The 25168-nt window shown below is 34.3% G+C and overlaps 1 protein-coding gene across 1 annotated transcript in view; it reads right to left on the reverse strand.

The window, feature by feature from the left end:
* FCHO2 (FCH and mu domain containing endocytic adaptor 2) overlaps nt 1-25168 on the reverse strand; it is a 133333-nt gene that overhangs the window by 17818 nt on the left and 90347 nt on the right. The window contains exons 12-20 of the mRNA XM_044267358.1: nt 23783-23840; nt 23328-23503; nt 21871-21882; nt 21378-21402; nt 19361-19403; nt 16614-16708; nt 12495-12598; nt 8005-8134; nt 3401-3512 (exon numbers count right to left, since the gene is read on the reverse strand). Coding sequence (XP_044123293.1) covers nt 3401-3512; nt 8005-8134; nt 12495-12598; nt 16614-16708; nt 19361-19403; nt 21378-21402; nt 21871-21882; nt 23328-23503; nt 23783-23840 — 755 coding nt within the window. The remainder of the gene's footprint in view (nt 1-3400; nt 3513-8004; nt 8135-12494; nt 12599-16613; nt 16709-19360; nt 19404-21377; nt 21403-21870; nt 21883-23327; nt 23504-23782; nt 23841-25168) is intronic.

Raw genomic sequence — 25168 nt, forward strand, 5'->3', positions numbered from 1 at the left:
GAGAGGAGTAAGCAGGACTCTATCCCAGGTAGATGCGGGACTCGATCCCAGGATCCTGAGATCATGACCCAAGCCAAAGGCAGAGACTTAACCCACTGAGCCACCCAGGTGCCCCTATAAGGTGTTTTAATAACCATTTAAAACATGCTTGGTTTAAGAAGGACACATAAAAAAACTGTCATAATTATGGATGACGAATTATGGATTATTTTTTCAATTTAATTATTTAAAAAAAGATTTTGTGTGAAATGGCATATGCACATATCATCATCTTTGCTTAGACTCAAACTCCAAACACAAATGCAAGCATAAAGCTCATATTTCTCCACTTGTTTGTGGAAACATTCCCCTGGCTGTCCTATAAAGACACTCCTTCCCTCACACTATCTCCACTTGCAGCTCTTCTTCCCTGAAAACCCCACAGAGTCCTGGGCCTGACAGTGGCAGTGGGAGAGGTCTTCCTTGCTTCTCACTGCCCCTTCCAACTCTCTGTTCCTACTTCCTTCCGAAAAATCTCTAGCCCTCTTTGTAACCCACACTATCAAACTATACTACTTGGTATTCCATCCCTTTGAAGTTACCTTCAATATTTTCTTTCATTTCCCTGAAAATTTTAGCTCTTGGCCCACTGTCAAGTCTGTGTCTGCACCACTATTATCATAATCTGTAGCCATTTTAACATCCACACAGATAATCCTCCTAATATTTTGTTCACCTAGTTCTCAGCCCCTTACCTCCAATGATCCTATCTTCCAGCCTACCTCAGACACACCAAAGCCCTTCCATCATCACAGTTTCAGTGTCCCCACTCCTCTAATGGCCACTTCCTCTTTTCCTGGCTCATTCTGTCTAGTACCACATCTCCCAGTCTCCAACCTCCTCAAGGTTTCCACAATCCACAGTTCCTACGGTATTTTCACCCATTCCTTCAAATCCTCATTTCCTTGTCTCTTGGGATTTCCTGGTCCATCACTATGCAATGATACCTCTTCTCATATCTTCTTTCTCCTCCAACATGCAGTATTCCTTCCCCCAAAGTCACAGTCATTGACTTCAAATTATACTGAGGAAATAAAGTCAGGAAAGAACTTACAGCCTCAAAACTGAACAACTACTAGACTCTGTATTCATACCTTCCCTCTTGTTTCAACAGATGACCAGTCAATGCACTTAAGGCCAATTTCACTGCTTCTGCAGTAAAGCTCATCTCCTTCCACATATCAAAGGACTTTACTCATAGAATTGTACCTTTTCCTGAAAGTTCAAATTTTTCCAAAAATAATGATCTTTCCAATTAGTGTACAGACATGCTAAAATGTATCTCTAAAAATCAAACTAAAATGAATAAAAACTGTCTTTGATTCTATCATTTCTCACTGTTACTACTCCACCTCTCTCCTTCCACTTGGAACAAAACATCTTGAAAATTTTCTACACTTGCTCTTTCCAAATATAGCCATATTTGCAACATCTCCTTCTCCTGAACTCCCAAGCATGCTTTCATCTCCAACACTCAACTAAAACCATTGGTACATGTCACCAACGATCTCCAGAATGTCAAAGGTCCATTTTTCCTGACGTATCATCGGCATCAGTAACAGCTGCACACCATCCTTCATGAAAGGGTTTTATTCACTTCATTTCTGGGACACTGCTCTACTGGTTCTCTCACCTCTCCTGCTGCATGCTGTATCAAATTCCTTTACCAAATCATTGTCATCTTCCTGTTTTCAAAGCACTGAAGGGAGCAAGAGTTTTCATGAGATCTCTTCTCTATTCCCTGAGGCCTGTGGCTTTCAGGATTATATACAAATTAACGACCTAAGACCTATTCCCTGAACTCCAGAATCACATATTTAGTTGTCTTACTAAGTACTTCAAACCTACCAATCTCCTCCTTTAGCAAATCTCGACAGCCCTTGTTTTCAAAAGGAATTCAATATCGTATTATCATTCGTGATCTCCTCAGCTAATAACCTTATATACACCACCATCATCTCTCACTTGGACTGCTGCAGTTAATCTTCTCTGTTTGTACTCTGGCTCCTTCTAGTTTATTCTCTATATGGCAGCCAGAGTGCTCCTTCAAAAAGCTAGGCAACCTCATCACTTCTCTATCATAAGCCTTCACTGGCTTCTGACCTTGCTCAAAATAAACTCCAAACTCTTCACCATGGTCTATAATTCCCAACCTGATCTGGTCCCTCTAAGGACTTATCTTTGACTACTCCCTTGCTAACTCCAACTTAGTGACATGATAATCTCTTTGCTGTTCATCAAATATGCCAAACATGCTTCTATCTCAGCCTTTTACACTCACTGGAATGCTCTTCCCTCACACATCTGCATGGTTTGCTCCACAATGTCTTTGAAACATCTCCTTAAATTTAGCATCAAAAAGGTTATCTTTAAAAAAAAAAAAAAAAAGTAGCCCTCTACTGTAACTTTTGTCTCTTCCTACCCTAGTTTATTTTTCTTCATAGCACATATCAATACCATTCCCTTACATGTTGTTGTTCAACATATAATTATCCATCAAGTACTCAAGTGTGGAGGATACTTCACTAAAGAAAACAAAGTTCTATTCTAAAAGGTTTGCATTACCATAAGAGAAAACTAACAAGCTGCTTCTCGCATGAGTGCTTACACATAGTAAGCACTCAAATATTTGATGAATGAATATATGTTGAATGAGTATGGTTATACACAAAAAGTAGGGGTGATCATTCACCAAAATCTTTTCTTAAAAGAAGGGGCTTAAACTGACTCCTTGACAATAGTCTTAAAAATGAGACATATAGGGGCACTTGGGTGGCTCAGTGGGTTAAGCCTCTGCCTTCCGCTCGAGTTGTGGTCCCAGGGTCCTGGGATCAAGCCCGCATCGGGCTCTCTGCTTGGCAGGGAGCCTGCTTCCCCGTCTCTCTCTGCCTGCTTGTAATCTCTCTCTCTGTCAAATAAATAAATAAAATCTTTAAAAAAAAATGAGACATATATTCTAGGTCTCTCTGGCAAACATAACATTTTACCAAAGATATACATTAAGCCGAGATTTAGAGTTCTATCCCCTTCTAGTCATCTGCCATCATCCTGCTCTACAGTTATGTCAAACAACAGATGGGTCATAATGGTCATAAACCCTGGGGAAGAATATAAATAAACTGGGGGGGGAGCCATTACTACTGCTGATTATAGTGATTTTTTGTTTTTTAAGAAAGACATTTGCTAAATGACTATATTTGATAGCAAAAAAGGCAGGTAAATAAGTAACAGAAAATTCTATTAGAGAATCAAAATGTAACTCTGAAAATATACCACTAGGCCCTCTCCCTACTAAATGTGCATGCGCGCGCACGTGCACACACACACACACACACACACACACAATCTTTTTAAAACTAACTTGGTGGGATCTGCTCCTTTAAAATAGGCATTAACAGATTCTGTAAGGGCAACTGCCACAGGTAAGGTGTCTTGATTTCCAAGGCTGACAGGGCTGGGACCTCGTGACACACCTAGAATACATACAATTCGTTTGTTAAATCCTACAGAAAGACATTTATAAAATAACAAGACAGGTAAATTCATAATGTTAGCTTGTCACAAATGACTCTATTACTGGTTCCACTGATGGCCCATGTGTAAATCTGGAGGTTAAGAAATAGAGCACAGAACACATTGAAACATAATACAGAGGACAAAAAACAAAACAAAAAAACAAAATAAAACCATGTCACACTGACTTCTTTTAAATGAAATGACACTGAACATTTTGTTAAGAAGTATCAAAAGGAAAATCCCTTCCCCTGAACAACTAAAATTAGTAAAACATTTCTTCACAACCCTTCAGATACTAAATTGTTTTCGGTTCTACCAATCACATACAGCAGGGCATTAAACTGGGTTTTTGTATTTCAGCTACTTCCATACATCAGCTATTTCTAAATGATACACTACTCATTATAATTCTTTTACTTCTTCTTTGTCTAATGCTTACATTTTATTTCCTTACCTTGACAAATGGGATTAATAATGTTACTTTTTTATAACATTCCTGATATAAAGTTTACTTACTTAGTTTATATACCTTTAAAGTCAACTCATATAAACCTTATTTTCAAGTAAACAAATTTAATCTATATGTGTGTTCAGGTTTGTTTTTTCCTTTAACCTAAGTAAAGTTTCAGGTTTATTTTATAATAGGAAAATTCCTCAAAGTAGTTGACTGCCTTTCTGGACAAATGTACTCTTCCCATTTACACTTTACCACTACTGCTACTGATTTGCAAGTGGAGCATTTTATTTAATATACAATAAATGATGAAATTTCTTTAAAAAGAAAAAGCCAATAATACAGTTTATTCGGTTTTTCCCTTAAGAATGAACAATCTAGGTCAACAGATGTCTCAGAAATTTGGATGTATGCTTTTGGTCTATAAATCTGTGTTACTTCTGAAATACCTAAAATACTAGTTCTGACAAAAATCAGTACTAACTCTCTGCCTCACAAGTGACACTGACATTCTACAAACAGATCTTTTGTTAGCTTTAACAGCTAAGATTTGGTGGTATTTAATATTCTGAAGAATTACGCCTTAGAAAGTTCTTCATAGTTTAAAAAAAAAATAGCTCAGGGATGAAAAATAAGAACTGCTTCTAGGCCAATGGGAAAAGTAAATGCCCCCACCCCCTGACTTTTAAAGAAAAAAAAAAAAAAACTTAATTTCATATGAAAATTAAAAACTGAGTAATATAAAAATCTCAAAAAAGAATCACAACAGCTACTATTTACTAACTCTAACATGTGTCCAGCACTAAGCCAAGGTGGCATGAAAAAATATGCTGCCTTTTGGAACCAAAAGTAGTTTTACAAAGCATGAGCATACTTGGTCAATGAGGGATGACTAGAAAGAGAAGAAATGGAAATGTGTCTAGAGAAATGTTTAAGGCCCAGATCACATCATGGAGGAACTTTAATTTTATCTTTATGGCACTAAAAACCACTAAAAATGTTTTAAGAGAAACATGGCTATATTTTTCATTTACTAAGATAACTCTGAACACAGAGTGGATCCTGGAATGAAGAGAAAAATGTATGTTGTCAGGGATTCAATTCTGGATCAGGTGAGAGATTATTAAATGAAAGATAAGGGGCTGATCAAGAGGCAGAAATTCCAGATATGTGCATAAGAAAATGCTGAGGGGAAAAAAGAAGATTAAGTATAGATTAACTGAATACAACTATGCAAACAGTAAACTTTTAAAAATATATATATATATTGTTCTAAACTAGAGGTCACCAGAAATTCAGAAAATTGTATTTTTTAGAGGAAGGTGAAAGCTATTATATTCTTTTTTACTAAACAAAACTATATTCTCAACTGAATTTAATCTTTTCCCTTAAACCACCTACAACAAATGGAGATTTACACAGTCATGGGTAACATTAATGTTGTTCCTACTTTGACAAAGAAAATCAAAAGAAACCTACATGTTATTATTTTCAATTATCCAATTTGGGTATATAAATTGAGAATTCTTGAAATAGTCCCTGTAAATTGTAAGTCCATTACTGAAATACTGGCAAGTAGGAAAAAAAGCACTGAACAGTAGGAAAAAAAAAACTCAAAATACACTTTTGGCATATCCCCTTTAGTACTTCCTATTCTTTTCCTTTCAAGATCATACTGCACATGCATAGTTCAAAAAAAAATGTTTGACATGGGACATATGTAACCAAGTTCTTCACAAAGCAAAGAAGTCTCATTTATAAAGTACTATTCAGAATAAATCATTTCTTAGAAATAAATTCCTTGTATTTTTTAGAAGGATATCATGGGTTCTAATTTTGGAGTCATTGTTTTATATTTGAAAATGCAGAGAGCTTATAAAATTGAAGTAAGAAGTATCTTCCTGTAACAATCAATGGATAGTTTTGTGGAATTCCTTTCAGTTCAGGATTAAAAAACACTCCCAATTATTGGCTACCTTTATACCTCACCTCACAATATGAATGGCTTTCCTAGGACAGCCTTTGCTCCGATAGTTGAGGTATTACCATTTTTTAAACTGACATAGTTTTTCGGCTTCTTTTCTCCACTTTTTCTATGGTTCTGACACCTTTAGCAGTAAGATTTATGGATGGTTCTTAATGTTGAGGAGGAAAGAAAAGCAAGCAGATGGAGGGCAATACAAAAACACTATAGGTTTTTAAAAGTGGGGAGCTGATATCAATAGATCCTGTACAGCAACTGGACATAATTAGTACAAAATAGAGAAAGTTAAACCTTAGAGTTATTCTTGACTTCTGAGACAGCATACATTGCTGAAAAAGGAAAAATGAGGTAACAAAGTATTTTAGATACACTTTAGGAACATTAGTCAACACATATATTGCTTCTGATACAATACCTTGTGAAGTCTCACAGTGCTTTTCAATTTCAGAGAGTGTCCCAATCAAATTATCATCTTCTATCACATTTAAATACAAAATATTGCAGGAAAAGAAAATATTTTCAAGAAGAATCAAAACCTTAAACAGAGCTGAATAAGCATTGTAATAAAAGAAAAAAAGGCTACTTTTATGGTAGATTTAAAGTGCCTTGTTGTACAAAATCCACATTACATCCCACCTGTCAGTGTAATAGCTATCACCTACCTGTGGTTTTCCTATTGCTGGCATGGGGCCAAACTAAAAACAAATATGTACCTACTCAATCAAAATAATTTCCATCACAAATTGAAATCCTTCTAAATAACCTACAGAAAATGGAGAACTAAACCAAATTTTGGTTACCCAGACCACCTAACTTTTAAAGGACCCATCTATGTTTTTTTATGACTGAAACAGTCTGCAAAAACCCAAATTAATAAAAACACATATACAAAGAAAATAAATGAAGAAAGTGCTCAATACAGCAAAAAGAAAAACTTACTAGATGTACTTTACCTGAAGGTAAAAGAGAGGAAAAACTATATGCTCATAAAGGTATATAAAATAGGATGGTAACATCATGTTTGAACATGTAAAAATCAAGTAACTTTTAATCTTCTGTTAGCCTATATTATGTCATTTTTACAATGGCCACACTTGGAAAATGCACTTCTCTCCTTTCTGAGTTTTAACAAATCAAATTAGATATAATTAAATCTGCTTAAAATAGGGCTATTATTCTCAAACTTAGCATGCATCACAATCACCTGGAAGGCCCATTCAAAAACTGCTAGCCCCACACCAGTCTGGGATTGAAAAGGTCTCTGTCTCTAGTAAAGTTTCCAGGTGATGCAGACAGATGGTGCAAGTACAAGGATCACCTTTTGAGAACGACTGAATTATGCTGAGTTGTGTGCATCAGTGATTGGCAATATCAAAGATAAGACTCATTACTACTTAGAAACAGCAGTAGGGACTGTTCTAATTTTGATAGGAAGCTGTCACTCCCATAACAGCAGCTTTAAGTGGCTTTTTGCTTTATTAACAGTGGTCAAGAAAACAATAAGAATTTGTAGAAAGAAACAGACAGAAAAATGTCTTGAGCAAAATCTAGATGCAATATAATACCAGATTTATTTGGTGGGATCTAGGTTTATACGCCTGTACTCTTAACATCCACTACTTTTAGATCTTCATGATTTAAATTCTTGTAGAAATAACTGCAAGCACAAAACTCCTTTCTTAAGTTGAATCATTATTAAAATAAAAACTGAGGAATGCCAGTATCACTTCATATGAGAAAGGACTGCATTATATTTTGCCTTCAACTATTTGTATTGGTCAGTAGTTTATAATACTTAGTGCTTTAAAAAAAAAAAAAAAGGCCTCCTATTCAAATAATAGAAACCACGTAACAGAAAAGGAAAATGTGGTTAGTCTGATAATGCCAGCTGTGTTTCCAAAAAATCAAAATTTGTCATGTTAAATTATTCATCAGCTCATTAAAAAATAAAATTCAGCCTGACCATTCTGGGAGTGCTGACTATCACAAGTAATCTCTGATAATCACTTACCTACTGTTGGAGTGTTGGCAGCACTTAATGAAGCTGAAGATGAGATAGAGGAAGAACTCTCTGCCCGGGCTAAAGGAGCTGCAGGAGGTGGGCTGGTATTGGAAGTTATAGGTGGGCTGAATGGCCTGGGCTTAAAAACAAAAAGTTATTTACCAAAATGCTAAAACAGTTCTTCCTTATAAGAAAAGATTTATAGATATCAGGTAAAATTAAGTTTAATATACTCAACCAAATTTATTGTTTCTTATAACTAAAAACAAATGCCATAGGTCAAATCATTTTCAAGAGGAGATTAAAGGCAGAGAAGTCTATTTTAAAATAATCCTGTTGAGAGAACCTTTATACATAGAATATTTTCTCCATTTCAAAAGTATGTTTAAGACAGATTCTCATAAGTTAAACTTCTGTGTAACAGTTTAAACAGTATGAAGGCTTTTCATACATACTGCCAAACTGCTTCCCAAAAGGATTATTCACTTTACTGCCTATAAATGTAAGAGAGTATTTCTTTGTACCCTTGTCAGCAATGAATGGATGAGACTTAGAAGAAAGAAAAAAAAATTTTAAATTGATAAAAATAAAATTGGCATTTTGCGCCTTTTATAGTTGTCTTTGCTAGCTTCCTCTGATTTAGTTTCAGGAGGGCTTAGTATAACCTGAGCTTTCACTAATCCTTTGCTTTATTTTCTGCAAACCCTAAATCTTGTTTGCCCTTTGCTTTTGGTTTTTACATATATGCCCATTTTCCCTTTATAATTCCTTGTAATGTTTCTTTATTGAGACAGTTTACCCCATAAAAGAGGTTTGAGAAAATCTTAATTCTACTGCCTTCCCACTCTTCTAAACATAAAAACAAATACAAAAAATAAAACTTCAGTTCATTTCTTTTACCTGGAGAAATGGGTTTTTCCATTTCACATTCCTAAGTGTTCCAATAATAGATGAGCAACACTTCCTTGGGGATTTCATTTTTTAAAATAAGGCATATTTTCCTTATTTAAAAATAACCTTTTCCTGCTTGTAAAAGTATTAAGTGAAAACAGTACTTCTCTAGTGCCTACTATGTGTCAGGTCATGGGTTATGAACTACGTACAAAGCAATGAAAAGATACTGTTCCTGTCCTCAACTGACTGAAGGACATGAAAAACAAATGGCAAAAACAAAACCCTTTATAAGCATTCACACACTGAAATTGGTGAACTCTTGATTCTATGAATATACACTTACAGATACACACTTAAATAAAAATTAGATACCATCCAAACTGTTCTATACTAAGTAAACCCCTACTCCCGCAAATAACTATTTTCAACTATTGGTTCCAGAGAATGGCTTTCTGATGACCTGATAATGATGAATAATAGACTGAAAAAATATACTAAGGTTGAAACTGCAGCTCCCTATGTATACAGATGGAAGTAGTGCATGGCATGAGGCCAAACACATAATAATTCAAAGCTAACCTAAAACCTGCAAGCTTAGAAAAAAGACTTGATCAACTACTGTGGGGGAAATTTCTCCTGTAGCAACATGGCCTCATGACCAATGTCATGTCACTACATTTTTATAATTTACAATTTAGAATGTGTACTTTGTAATTTTTTAGGAAAAGACAAAAACACACCCATTTTTTCAAGTGGTTTATGGCACTGTCCAGTACAGTAGCCACTAGCACTTGAAATGTGGCTAGTCCAAATGTGGGGTGAGCTTTAAGTATAAAATACACAGATTTTGAAGACTTAGCACACACAAACAGAAAAGATATTCTCTTCATACTGATTACATTATAAATTGATTTTTTTTTAATGTGATGAGTAAATAAAAAGTTAATTTCACTGTTTTTCCTTTTTTAATGTGGCTACTATGAAACTTTATATGTGTTACTGCATGGTATTTCTATCGAGTAGCATTACTTAAGAACAGCAGTTCTTAAACCCAAACATGCATCAGAATCACTTGGACGGCAACTTGACAAAATTTCTGATGTGTCTGGGGTAAAGCCAAAGAAACTACATTTTTACCAAGATCCTCAGGGATGGTAATGCTGCTGCTAGTCTGGAGAACAAACTTTGAAAACAACTCTTCTAGAACAATGAGGCATTCACTATAGGAATGTGAAAGGGTGTGAATATAGACCCTGTGAACATTCAGTCTCCCCCAGAAAAGTGCACATACAAGAATGCAGGGAAAAGAGCACTCTGATGTGCAGCTGAAGAGAATTCAAATCAGCATAACCTTCCTGGTGGGCAAGACAGCAATAAAAATCATCAAGAGTCTTAAAAATGTGTCTTTAGTCCATGAATTTTACCTTGAATTTTTTTACTAAGTTAATCATGTCTGCAAAGAAGTAAATAAAAGGATATTCATTAAGACATTGTTTATAATGAAATCATTAAGACAACACTGAATAGTGAAAATTTACTAAATGTAAATTTTACTTACTAAAATAAACTAAATGTCAAATAATCACATCTCTAAAAACCTTTGAAAATTTAATGCTGACAGTGGTATTACAAGATAGAGCATTTATGCTCTGCAGCTGTTTCAAAAGGTGCTCCTTGAAACCCTCAAAGGATGGTTTCTGGAAGGTTTGCCAGGCTACCGCAGGGAGTAAAGGGTGAAAGATTTGAGTATGAAAGTCCCGTTTTTATTTACTTAATAGATTTGCAACTCAAAAGATCATTTGACAAAGGATTATTGAAAGAAGAATCTTGAAAGAAGAATCTCAAACTTCTTGAAAGAAGTTTGAAATCTATGGACTAATTCATGAAATAGAAAGGTATCCCCCAAATATTTTCAAGTGAAGAGTAAAAAAAAAATTAAGGTATGACCTTTGATTTATCATTCACAGTAACTTTGAGCAATTATTTGCACTCCATAAAGTTGTGTTTTACACAGAGTAACTCATTTAAGTTTCACACCACCTATTTTCTTTATACTATTTACCCATAAGGAAACAGAGACTCCAAATATATAATTTGGCTAATGCTGCTCAAGTAATTAGTCACTAATAAGCTTGCATTTTTAACAACTATGTTTTACTGTGAATGAATAAATACTTAAGCATTCAAAAATTAATGAAAGGTATATATAAAAAGTTTAACTGGGTATCTTTGGGTCATGAAATATGGAAGGGATTTTAATTTTCTGTTTTTTCTCTAATTCCCAAATTTTACATGATCTCTTACAATCAGGAAAAAAATCCCATGGTAATAAGAGCTAGTCATTTTTATATTGCTCAAATAATCATCTCCTTGGCAGCCTGTACCTAGAGTCTTTGAGTTCATTCCCTGAAGTCTGTTCATTAAGAAAAGAGGAGAAAGATGTCACCCTTTCAACACTTGGTGCTCCAGTCTTTTCATTTATTCATGAAACAATATCTCACTATGTGACAAGCATTATGCAAAGTATGAGATTGGCTAAGGTATAGTCTGGTGAAGGGAATATACAAGGAAAGAATATATAACATAATTTGTACACTAAAAGAAATTTGAGCAAAGTATATGGGTATAAGGAAGAGAATGATTACATCTACTTGGGGGGAAAGGGCTTTAGCTAGATGATATTTAGCTGGATCTTAAAAAAAGAGAGACCAGTTTCCTACATAGACAACTGAAGGACATTTCAGTAAAGGGAGCAAAATAAGACATGGGTGCATAAAAGAACATGATGTGTTTGGGGAACACTGGAAAGTTTCAAAGGGCTGGAGCACAGGTTGCAAAGAGGAGAAAGCTGGCCAGCTAGGTGAGAACTTAAGTTGTTGAGGCCACTCGATAAACAGGTTTGTACATTCAGCTAAACATTCAACGATATGGATTATGGGGGACCACTGGAAATGTCTATCTGGGGAAAAGGAAGGTTAAGCTTGACTTTTAGAAATGTAATACTGGCAATCAGTGTAAAACATTAAGCAAAGCAGAAGAGATGAGAGGCAAGAAGACTGGTTTGGGAGCAGCTCACTCTGAATATTACTTGTAGATCTCCTTTAATTATCTGACAACTTTTTAGGCTAATGCTTTTTTCTAGAAGCAACATGTACTTTGACAAGTCAATTAAGTGACCTGAACAAACACTAGTTTCTTTATGTATAAAACAAAGCTGGACTGGATGCCCTCCAGGACTTTCCTGCCAGTATACTTCTAAGTCCTAAGAACAGCCACCATTTCTTCCTTAGCATTTGACTTAAAGCAGAATTCTATGAGTATTGCTTCTTAAATGTGAAAGAATGGATACTGAATGGTATTTTTATTATATGATTTCTCAGGAATCTCATTTCCTCCTGAACAATGTCTTACTCCATGCATATGATTACTGAGATAATATGAAGGAGTAAAGGAAATGTTGGCTGGAAAAACTTTTCTATAGTTCTCAAGACTCCAGTAGATAATTCCAAGTGCTTAACTGTAATGGGGCATATAGGAAAAATATCATTTGCATCTTACATCAAACAGTTATAATTTAAAAAAAAAAAAACCACCTGAATACATACTATTTCATTAATCCCACTGAGTTTGCCTGAAGTAAGCTTTGGTCTGGAAGCAGGCCTTGGAGGTGGGACAATGGTGCCTACAGAAAGAGGAGTTGTAGGCCTGGCTGGTAAGGGGAAAAAGAGAATTTGAAGAAAATCATTAGTATATAGCAATCCTTACATAAAGACATTCTATTATAGAGGAACTCTTAGAGGAGTCAAAGCTCATTTTCCGAAGTTTTTAAATACTTATATAATTATAGATATTTGTTGAAATACTGGGAATCTAGCAAATAAGCTTTTCTTGAGCTAACAATATTCCTGGAAAACACACACACACACATACACTTAAACACACACATTAACTGATCAGTTAATGTGTCACAGCAACTTATTCCTGTTTTAATTCTTTACACACATTAAAAATAAAATCTGATAAATCTAGAGAGAATAAACCAACTGAAGGCTAAGGTCTATAGTTTATTGCCAGTATATCTACTGACAGACAGTAATGTAAGACCAAGTCTTATTTGAAATAACACCTTCAAAGTAGTAACATGAAGTCTAAATAAAACACTTACCTTAATTAAAAGTCATATTACAAGTTGAATTACATTGCAAAGTATCTGGTGATAATTAAAAGTATTAAAAATATCCTACTTATAAAAAAATACCCCCAAATCACTACAGTTAAGTTTTGGTAAGAAAACAGCTTATAGAACTCCTATATAATAATGTTCACTGCTTCTAAATTCTACATAAATTAAATGTTCAGATTTTCAATGCCATCTGCAAGTTCAGCCACTTTATAAATCAGACAATAATCTGAGTATTCCTAATTAGTGAAATTCAAGTGTACATCATCAAAAGTCACAAATGTATTAGCATAAAACAAGAATGAAGAACGGAAGCAAATTTAAATCATCTTTTTTCTTTTTTTTAAGATTTTATTTGTCAGAGAGAAAGGGAGCAGCAGACAGAGGGAGAAGCAGGCTCCCTGCTGAGCAAGGAGCCCAAGGAGGGACTTGATCCCAGGACCCTGCGATCATGACCTGAGCCGAAGGCAGACACTGAACTGACTGAACCACATAGACATCCCTGTTTAAATCATCCCTCTGGTTCATTCTAAAAAGTAGGGCTGTAATTCAGACCGAACAATATGGATGGGAAGAAATATAAACCATTACATTAAGTTTGCAGATGTGCAAAGTTAAAAATATATGAATAGGCCTCAGTATAAATCCATGGAGAAACAAACTGAAGACCCATGGTCACTGATGAAGGAATGGAGGAAACAGGGAAAGACCTAAAGAAAAGAAAAAGGTAGTTATAGAGATAGGAAAGTCAAAGCAGGAGGGGTATGGAATCCTTCAGAAAGCTTGTTCTATGAAGGGATAATAGATACAAGCAAGGTTCAAGTTGCTTGAAGGTAACAACATAAAGCTGCTAAGAAACCATGTGCAGATTCTAAGGCTGCTGCCTTCTTCCATTGAGCACCACTTCTTTCATGCTGCGCTCCTACTTTAAACAGTTCACTGGAAGAAATGTGCACCAACCTGAAAACCATAACATTTCCCTGTGCTATGACATACAGATTTTAAAGACAGGCCCATTATCAATGAAAATAGCACTGACAGATACGGGCAAATCGCCTATCCAAATGACATTCAGACTGACTCCAAACAAACTTGGCCTGGTAGAACTGTTAAGGTTCAACTCTTTCAAATAATTACAATTTGCTTTTTCAAATTCCAAATACATGCTGGTTTCAAGTAAAGACTCAATTACTATACACTCAAACAAATCCGTGTGAGATACAGAGTTTCTGTTGCACTCTTTCAAGTTCCTTAAGCTGAAGGAAGGGAAAGCAGTTGAACACCAGAAGCAACAAGAAAATTCAAACAAAACTATGAATCTATGTAGCCAGATAGTTTTCTTGTTTCAGGTTAATGCTATTTTAATCACTCAAAACTAGAAAAATGTAGTAATACATTTTCCAAAAAAACACAAGTCCAAACTTTCTATTACCAAGGAAAATAAGTATGAGCATTAAGAAACTTAAAAAACATACGTGTAAAACTGAAGGTCCAAAATGTATAAGCCATAATTATTCCTGTTTTCTCAGAGGAACAAAAGCTAACTCTAATAGTTGGTAAAAGTATAAACACTGATATATAAATAAAACCCTCCTATGACAAGTCTTACTGTAGACCATTTCTTCTGTTCATGAATTAAATGACCACTTGTGATCTGCAAAAATCCCTTAAAATTATCTTTTGGAAAATATTACCCTAGTTTTTTATATTAACGCCAACACTGACTTAGTCTGCCTTACTTTATCACTAGCCAGTCAGGCATCTGCTGAGTAACACAATACTAACACCTTTACACCCTGTCAAATCTTTTGAGATTTTTACCATCATCTCTTTTCAACATGACTGACATTCTCTGGAAGGTAAAATGATTTCATCATTTTTCAGACTGTATAGGAAGGTTTAAAAATGCTTACAAAAGTGAACTTAAAACATTTTGTTACTTTTTATTTCCTAGTTACCACACATCAAATGGCCACTGAACAAAAAGGAATCATTTTTAACCTGAAGTTAAAAGTGATAGGGGTAAAACGTCCTTGAGACAGTTACCAAGAGGAAAAGCAAGAAGTTTTTTTTGACAAGGAAGAGACTGTGCTGAAAAAGAGTAAGAAACTAAGGGCAGTTAGGAAGGAATCTCTGTATAACTAAAGCCACTGTGATACCAATGTGAAAATTTTTATTCAATATTTTGAAAAAACAATTCATAAAAAATACATTAACAAAACTGAAAAACACTACTTAGAAGGCTCTTCATTCTAAATACAAAACATCATTCTGACATTTTCACAACAAAAAAGAGACTATAATGACAACTTCGGTTTTTCCTGTATACTTACAACTCAACTTTCAACTTTTCCTTATACAGTCTATTCAAGTATTAAATATAGACCACTTCCTTCAAAAATTCCAAACTAGAATTAAGGTTGCCTAATAATCCATTTTACAATTTCTTTTAAAAACTGGTTTATAAACAGAATAGTAAAATGTTTTGGTATGGCTTATAGTTTAGTTAATATGTCAGAGTGCAATGAAAAGAATGAAGACTTGAAAATTGGTAAGATCCAGGTTTGAATCAATGCTTCTTCATTTCGTATAAAATGATCTCAGAGAAGTTCCTGATCATCTCTGAACTTTACTTTTTTTTTTAATCTATACAACAGGGACAATAAAATGGACTTCATGGAGTAGTTGATGAAGAGAAATTAAATAGAATATGTGTAACTCCTAGCAGAGCAATGTGGCAGGAACTCAATCAATTCACATTCTCTCCCCGACAATTCCCTCACTCCCCTAACCCCAAATATTGAACAGCATTCCTAAAATCCCAGAGAAGGCTGAAGACCAACTTAAAGTGGATTTTATTCTCTTGCTTTGAACAAGCAGAGGTTTTATTAACAAGCATTTTGATGCCTACTTGGATTGTTGGCTAGTGTGGGATTTTATATTTTGAAGAAAAGAGAAAATGAACATATTCCTGCCAAAACAACATCTAAAAAGCATTCAAGTTTCTTTGACACATTGCTTGGGAAGTGCTAAAGCCTTTCTGGAAAGCAGTTTGGCAATAAATATCAATGGGTTTATCTAGAGACTCAAATGTTGTACTGATAAATTATAAGGGTACTACGACATGTTCACGAAATTCTAACTATGGATATTCGTAATTCTAGAAAACTGGATGCAACTCAAATATCTGATAAGAAAAGACGGATTACATTAATGCACATTTATACAGTGGAATTATCTAAGAACAGTGAGAATTATTTGGGCATTGAAAAAGGAATGATTCATGGCAATACAAAAATGAAAAAAAAAATGGTGTTCCATAAAATTTTGTTTAAGCCATAGGATCTTTCAGCTAAGTTAACCAGCATCAAATCACTTTATTTGGCAATATGAGAAGATAAAAATATTTCTGACCATTAAGAATAACACAAAAGTGATGAATAAGTCAATCAGGAGAAAAGTAACTAATGAAACCCTCAGTTTAAATATATATATATAGATATATATCTATCTATATATATATATACACACATATATACATTACCTGATGATGATGACGAAGTTAATGAAGCTGAAGATGATGAATCAAGAGATGGTCCAAACAGGGGATCCCAAGCTAGTAAATCGCTGGTCCCTTTTCTGCCAAAACATTTTAAAAATAAAGATTTTAACAAAGGAATATTTTATTAGTTTAAAATTTAGTCATTTTTTTTTTTTAAAGATTTTATTTATTTGACAGACAGAGATCACAAGTAGGCAGAGAGGCAGGCAGAGAGAGAGGAGGAAGCAGGCTCCCCGCTAAGCAGAGAGCCTAATGTGGGGCTCGATCCCAAGACCCTGAGATCACGACCTGAGCCGAAGGCAGAGGCCTAACCCTCTGAGTCACCCAGGCACCCCTAGTCATTTATTTTTATCTCACAGAATTGTACAGCTAAATGCATAGCATTTAAAATTTGGCTATTCTGTCAATGGATTGTGTGAAGAAACTTAACAAATATTGGTTTAAATTAAAACTTTTTTTAAACTACTATAAGCAGAACCTCCAGTAACATGTAAAATTGGTAGGAGGCAGTAGAGAAGATTAATCTGCACCAATCACACCTTGTTATACTCTGGTTTTGGGGCTATAAGAACAGAAATCATTTCAGCTTTACGAAGAAAGAAAAGCAGTCCCTTGGAGCATAAATGAACTGCCCAAGGACACAAAGGTACTTAATTCTACAGTAGTGTCAGGTCTGCTCATTGAAACCTAGCACCAAATCATACACAGAAAATCAGGCAGAAATTTTTAACATAAGAGTTAAGTACTTTTAAAAGAATCTTTTACTCTATTCCTTCATCTCTGAAACTGTCAAGTACAGAAGTAAGCCCAACAGCTTGATATAATCTTCAAAGGTCTGATTACTATAGTAGGTCACAGAAGGGCAGGACTTCTCCCTAGACAATCCACAGCCTGGGCCACTGAGGCAGTCTAGTGAAACGTTTGGATCATGTACATCTTTTTATGAGAGGTCATCAAGACTGTGGACAAAATCATCAAGAGCTCAACTTTCAAGTTTCAAAAATCTCAACATGCTATGTAACCAAAGAGTTCCCTCCAATGACCCCTTGAAATCTACTGGACTAATTTCTCTCAGGATTCAACTTCTAGCTCTTTATTTTAATAAAAACTTTTATATGAATGTTTCTTTCATTTTAGTCATAAGCTTTTAAAATGTCTAACCTCTAAAATCCTGAAGTACCTGAACTTTGCCACCACCTCTTAAATTACTTTCAGCTTTACTGAGCTATGACTGACAAGTAACATTTATATATATATATAAAGTGTTAAAAAGATTAATCCCATTAAAATAATATTTTAGTAAAAGGAGAAAGATTTATGCGATCTGAAGAGAAACCAGAGTATAATGTCTCAAACTACCATTATTTAATACAGTGTTTTTAAATCTTAGAAAGCAGGCTCATTTCAGAGAAAATGGTACAATTACCTATAAGCATGTATCTAGTATCTCAACACGCACCTACATGAAAGCACACAGCATCTTTTTTTTTTTTTTTTAAGATTTTATTTATTTATTTGACAGACAGAGATCACAAGCAGACAGAGAGGCAGGCAGAGAGAGGGAGAGGAGGAAGCAGGCTCCCTGCAGAGCAGAGAGCCCGATGCGGGACTCGATCCCAGGACCCTGAGATCATGACCTGAGCCGAAGGCAGCGGCTTAACCCACTGAGCCACCCAGGCGCCCACAGCATCTTATATATAAAACCTAAAATCATGATTGCGTAAGTTACTAAAAACAAAATTTTTAAAACACTGAACTTATCTTTAAAAATGATAAATGAATACCACCAATGTGTTCCATTAGTGCCTAGCTTTCAAAGTATCAAATAATTTTAAACTATCCATTTAATGAAGCCTACACTTTTACTTAAGCAGAAAAGAAATTAAAAGAATGTGTTCTTAGTGACAGATACTGAAATGAAAGAGGACCCATGAAACAATGGCTTAAAACATTTTTTTTTTCTTTTTAAAAAGAGCTAGCTAGCCTTTTTAAGGTAACTGAGACATTTCCTTGTTTTGAAGTTCATGAAAAGGACAGTCTATTTTACATGACCACAGCCAAAACAGATAGAAGAAAGTGAGAAAATCCCCATGAGAATAACTAGTTGAAATGCAGACATGTATGAACTTGGGATCCCAGCTTTATTTAGAAGTAGCAAAGTCACCAAGGCCAAATACAACTGTATAAGGATTTTTTTTTTAAATTATAAATAGTATCAAATGAGAATTTAAAACAACTAGAAACTCCACAGAGTGTCTGACAGCTTAGAAAAGAGAATGATTACCAACACGCCAAATGCAACTGCAAAGATAATAAAACTCTCTAGGAAAAAAGGACAAAAGAATGATATTTAATTCTAAACACAGTAAAAGGGTAAGGATGAGCAGGTAGAGAACACAGGATTTTTAGTGCAGTTGTACTCTGTATGACACCATAATGGTAGAGACACATGTCCTTACCCATTTGTCAAAACTCATAGGATATACAAGAACAAGAATGAATCCTAATGTAAACCACAGACTGGGTGACAATGATGCGTCAGTGCAGGTTCATCAATTCTAACAAATGTTACTCTCATGGGGATTCTGATAGTGAAGGAGGCCAGCCTCCTATATGGGGGCAGTGAATATATATGCAAAACCTCTGTAGCTTGCCCTCAATTTTGCTATGAACCTAAAACTGCTCTAAAAATAGTCTATTTAAAAATAAAATTTAACTGTGAAACTTACTCATTGGAAGCAGCACATGGCTTTGATTTTGTTAACTCTTCACCTAATTAAAAAAACCAAAATATGAAAAAATTCACAATCTGAGATTTAAAATGTTAAGAGAGACATATAACTCTTTACTATGAACAATTTAAAAATTGTGGAATTGATAGCAGTTTCTTAAATTATGGAGAAAAGGAAAAATAAGACTTTTAACAAGTTTTCTAACATGCTAAGAATATCACCTGAGAATATCAAAATAATAGCTGAATTTCTGCTGTGTCCTCATTTCTTCTAACATCTTTGGTAAGAAATTACTTAAAGCAATAAAACTATCATAGTCATGAGAATAAAACTGCTGTTCAGACCAGAGAAAGACAGGCTAGAACTATAAAAGTTAGAACATATATTAAAATACATAAGTATTGCTCAAGAACTGATGAATAATGAAAGCATTTTTCAGGTTCTAAGAATATTATTATTATATTGACCAAAAATAGTTATTCTTAAAGGATACTGTATCTTGAAAAAATTTTATAGGAACCTAGAGCAACAGTCTTTATAAGATAGGCTGTTTTGCTTCCTTTTTGCATTGGTAATGTGAATCATTTCATTAGCAACTGTACACAGAGTAAAGAGAATCAGTAATGTGTAAAAGTCAGGTCGGTTCGTAAGCAAATTTCCCTGCACCTTAATGTCTTAGATCACCAACCAATAGCTGGTGAATGAAAACACACCAACATGGATAAGTGCAGCAAACTATGAGGAATACTACACTGTACAGGATGCCCCTTCATACCACACAGTCCCACTGAGCTCACTTTGGCCCTCTGTCTGGCCCAAAGTACCTATTGCGCTGTTCACCTCCATGTTTCTGCAATCTGCCCTTATGTAAGTAACTGCATAAAAGCAGCCCACTTTCATCCTCATTTTTCTGGTATCCCTATATCAAGCTACTTATCATTTCTTTTTTAAAATTAAAATCTTACTTTTCATTTGGTACTTATTATGCATTTAATAGGTCTTGTCAACAGTGCTAGAATTTTTTTTTTTTAAATTTGATTTGAAAGAGAGTTTGAAAGACAGCATGGGGGGGGATGGGCAGAGGAACAGAGAAAAGCAGGTTCCCCACTGTGCAGGGAGCCCAACCTGAGGCTTGATCCCAGGATCCTGAGATCATGACCTGAGCCAAAGGCAGATGCTTAGCCCACTGAGCCACACAGGTGCCCCTAACTGTGCTAGAATTTTTAATAGGATTGGTATTATGATCTTTATTGAGGCTTGTGTTTACAAAATTGCATAACTTTTGAGTAGGCTGCCTCAATTTTACTTTTTCCCACCTTTCCTATGTTTAATGCACGATGCTGCAGAAGATGTCAGCATCCACCCAATTTTTTAGTATAATTAAGTTACTATACTAAAAAAAAAAACAACCCATGTAATACAAATTGCAATTGTGATTAAAAGTACATAAAGCTAAAACTTGCTCATCTCATAATGCCTTCTGGCTCATGAGGCAGAGTTATGCCCGTTAAAACAGTTTTAAACTTTGTTAAAAAGAAGCTGCTCTTTGGCTTTGTTGATTTCTGAAAAATGTTGTAGCCAAGTATTAAACTTGAAGGCATGTCTAAATGTTAAAAGAAATAATATACTTACTTTGTCTTCTGTTTAAAGTTAGTATCCTTCTAGTCTGTTGTTAACAGCTGTGATGAGAACAAACTATTTATTTCTCTAACTACATACATATGTAAGTCTACAATAAGCTTAGCAAACTGCCTGGTAATTTTTATTTTATTTTATTTATTTATTTAACAGAGAGCGCATGTTCACGTGCACAAGCATGGGGAGCAGCAGAGGGAGAGGGAGAGGGATAAACAGGCTTCCCAGTGAGCAGGGAGCCCAACCTGGGGCTCAATCACAGGACCCTGGAATCATGACCTGAGCCAAAGGCAGAAGCTTAACCAACTGAGCCACCCAGATGTCCCTGCCTGATGCATTTTCATAGACATAAAATAGCCAATTTAAATGTTAAACTTACTAGAAGAATTCCGATTCATCTGCACCTAAAACAGAAATTCAAACACTAAGTGTCATTAAACAAAGAATATGGTAATGAAATACTTGTTAAAAAAAATTTTTTTTTTTTTTTTTAAAAAGTAGGTTTCATGCCCAACACAGTGTTTGAAGTCAGGATGCTGAGATCAAGAGTTGCATGCTCTAACAGACTGAGCCAGCCAGGCACCCTGACTTCATAAAATATTAATGGGGACCTAATTTTAAGTTGTTTTTAGTATATCTACTCAAAAATCACATTAAAAAAAAACTTTCAGTGTTTTATAGTAAAAGATAATACATGTACCTTTAACATTCAATAAAATGTTTTAAAAAATCAAAATGCTGGTATCTACAGCAAGATACTATAATCTACTAATTTAAAAAATTTAAAACAAATACTTTAAAAATCAACATTCAAACATCAAAAGGTTTTTTTTTTAAAGTCAGTAGGTAAAAATATAAAATCTTGTACTTACTGGGCTATGTCTCTAGTTGTACATAGAAAGAAAAAGAAAGATAAAGTGTCCATTTTAGAATTTAACATATCTTATATTCATAGTTTCATAATTTGTCTATTCTTTGTCTATCTGTGATTCTTCTGAATCACACCTAAAATCTATACATCTTAAAACACCTGCAGAACATTGTTAGGGGACACGAGCTAGATAAGCAAACTGGCCAAGAAAATACACTCAAACTATCCTCCTTTCAAACCCAGTATTAATTATTAAAATTTTCCCATTATTTATTTTCTCAGTACAAAACGAGTATGTTCACCATCTTTTAAAAAATAGGAGAGAGAGATAAGTACAAAGGACAAAATTTAAAACCATTAATGATCTCACTACCCAGAGCTAGGTGCTTAATGTTTTGGTATATATTCCCCTAGAATCGGGTTTTCTTTATCTACATTTATTTTTTAAATTAGTTAATGCTCTTACACAATAAAAAAATTTTAGTGGTTTCATAACTTCTTTTCATTTACATATATAATAATATAATTAATATGATTAGGTCTATATTATAATAATTACATATAAAAATCTGGGCACTAATCTTCATGTTAAAATAGCAATGATAGACTAAAACCTCACTTCAGAACTTTTTGGTAGAAAAAAAATTAAATGCTAAAAGTACATGACTGAGAGAAAAATACTTTTTCCCAAATACATACAGGCTATCTAAAATACATATTAAATAACAATATAAAATGGGGAGAACTTTTATTCTCCATTATCAAGGAAAACAGGTCTAATATCAGTTATGATGAACATGTACAGATAGACTAAATTGTCATTTTAGGACATGCTTTTTTCCCCATAGTTTCACACTCCTTAGAGTATGACATCAATGGAAATATTAGTGACTGTGATTATTTTTTTTCCTCCCTCACAAGCTGTTAAGTATGGCATGTCAGAATCGAGGAATTAGCCACAATCACTAAGAATTCTTATATTTGCCTTTTTTTATATAAAACATATGGGAAAACAACTAATGCAGTTACAAAAGCAGCAGATATATAATTTAATCTTCAAATCCTTCTTAATGGAAACCCATTTTCACATAAGGTTCATAAAATATGCATGAAAATCTTTAAAATTAAATGAGGAAAAGATTAATACTGCCAGTTCAAATTTCTGAAACATACAAACTGTTTATAAAATGGCAGAAATAGAAAATAGAAATAGATTTTCCTTGTTTCCTTGTAAAACTTTCAAAGGGAAGCAAAACTAAGCCAAACTCAAGTTTATTTGCCTATATAAAAATTAAGAACTATATACCTCAATAAAAAGGAAGAAAAACTGTAAAGTATTTCCTTATCCAACATGCTTAACTATTGCTAAAATTAACCAGATGCAAGCAGATGAGTTAAAAAATAAATAAATAAAGGCTTCTATGTACAAAGTACGAACTTGCTCATTTTCTTACTTACAGATATTGCTGGGGAGAGAGTGATATTTCCTATGGACACTTTTAATTCATCCAAGGAAGCCATTGTGTGATGCGAGTTATTTGGATGCATGGGTTTGATCTGTATCCGATACTTCTTTGGTTCTTCATCTTCAGAATCAGAATCACTAGATGAGTAGAAATGGTTCTCTTTGGTATGTGAATATCAGTTAAAGAATTTAGTTTTTAAACTATCTTAATGCATAACCAGTTTTTGACATGTTTATAAAAAGGAATATAAACTTTTAAGAGGTCAGATGGACTTTAAGAGAAATAGAACTACTAACTTTCATTACTAAAAACACATCAAATGAAAAATATGGAGTCACATTTTATTATAGTTAAAAACTGAAGTATTTATTAAACAACAGAATATTGTGTTATAACTGTCTACTTATAGACACAATCCATAGGAATATCCAGATGATGAAAGGATATCATTCTGATTTGCTTCTGGTTTTATACTATAGCCTTCTTCATCTACATCAGGAATGTTCTATGGGAAAAAGAAGAAAAAGACTTACTGTAACAATGGCTCCAACTACAGAAATATAAAAGATTAGCAAAACAGCTTTACCTTTTACAGCAGTTACATCATTTATCAACAACAGGTTCATAAAATTAGTGACAGTGGGAAAGTTCTATCTTTTTGGTTAAGTTAGCTTCAGCTCACACTCTGTGCTTCACTTGTCTGAAAGAGAAAAGTACTGCAAAATGAAAGGGCAGAAACACTAAAAGGAAGAAAACAGGTGTTCGGGCAGGAACACTGGCAGTTCTGTAACCAAATTTTCACCCAATTCTTCAAAGTGAAGAAATAAAAGCACAAGACTGTATGTGCCTGGAAATGAGAGATGATGAAATCAGAGGATTGGTAGGTTAAATAAACAAATATTTATTAAAAAATACAGAACAACAACAACAACAAAAAAAACAAAGATGACTAAGAAAATTAAAACTACACTAAAATATGGTCACACAGGAGACAGGCAAAAATTCAGAAGCTCAAAAATACACTCTGTTGGCAAAGCTGTGGGAAAATGTACTCTTATACTCTGCTGATACAAGTACAAAATAGAACAATCCCTACAGAGAGAAATTTACCATTATCTAACAAAAACAGATACGTGTTTCTCTTCCACCCAGAAATTCAATTTCTAGAAATTTACCTTGAAGATACACCCCCAACAATTTAAACATACATATGCAACAAGTTTATTCACCAAAGATGATCTATAATTCAAAATTTCTGAAAAACACCTAAATGTCCAAGCATATTTGAATAAACTATAGTACAAAGAGAAAACAGAGTACTATTCAATTACTGAACTCATATGAAATGACTTCTAGGAAATACTGCTAACTGAAAAAAGCCTAGAAGTAAGAAAGATGGGAGAATTTAAAAACACAGATATCTGCTTATCTTTATGGGAGGAAAAAGCCACTGAAAGGAGAAATCAGAATACAATGAAGTTGTATTGTACCTCCAAGAATTAATGATGAAGTAGAATGGATAAAGGATGCTATGTTAAGAGAATATTCCTATTTTTAGGAAATACACATTTAAGTAGTTGGCTTAAAGGGCCATAATGTACAAAACTTACCCTGAAATGGATCAGAAAAAATCTTATACACACATACATAAACACATGCATGTAAGGAGAATGAAACTGTTACAGCAAATGTAATACAAGCGTTTTTATTTGGAAATAACTTTTTTTTAAGATTTTATTTATTTGAAAGAGAGACAGCGCAAGTGGAGGACAGGCAGAGGGAGAGGGACAAGCAGACCTCGCCCAGCCCTGCTCAGTGGGGAGGCCAATGTGG

The sequence above is a fragment of the Neovison vison genome, chromosome 1 (genome assembly GCF_020171115.1).
Source record: "Neovison vison isolate M4711 chromosome 1, ASM_NN_V1, whole genome shotgun sequence".
NCBI classification, from domain to species: domain Eukaryota; kingdom Metazoa; phylum Chordata; class Mammalia; order Carnivora; family Mustelidae; genus Neogale; species Neogale vison.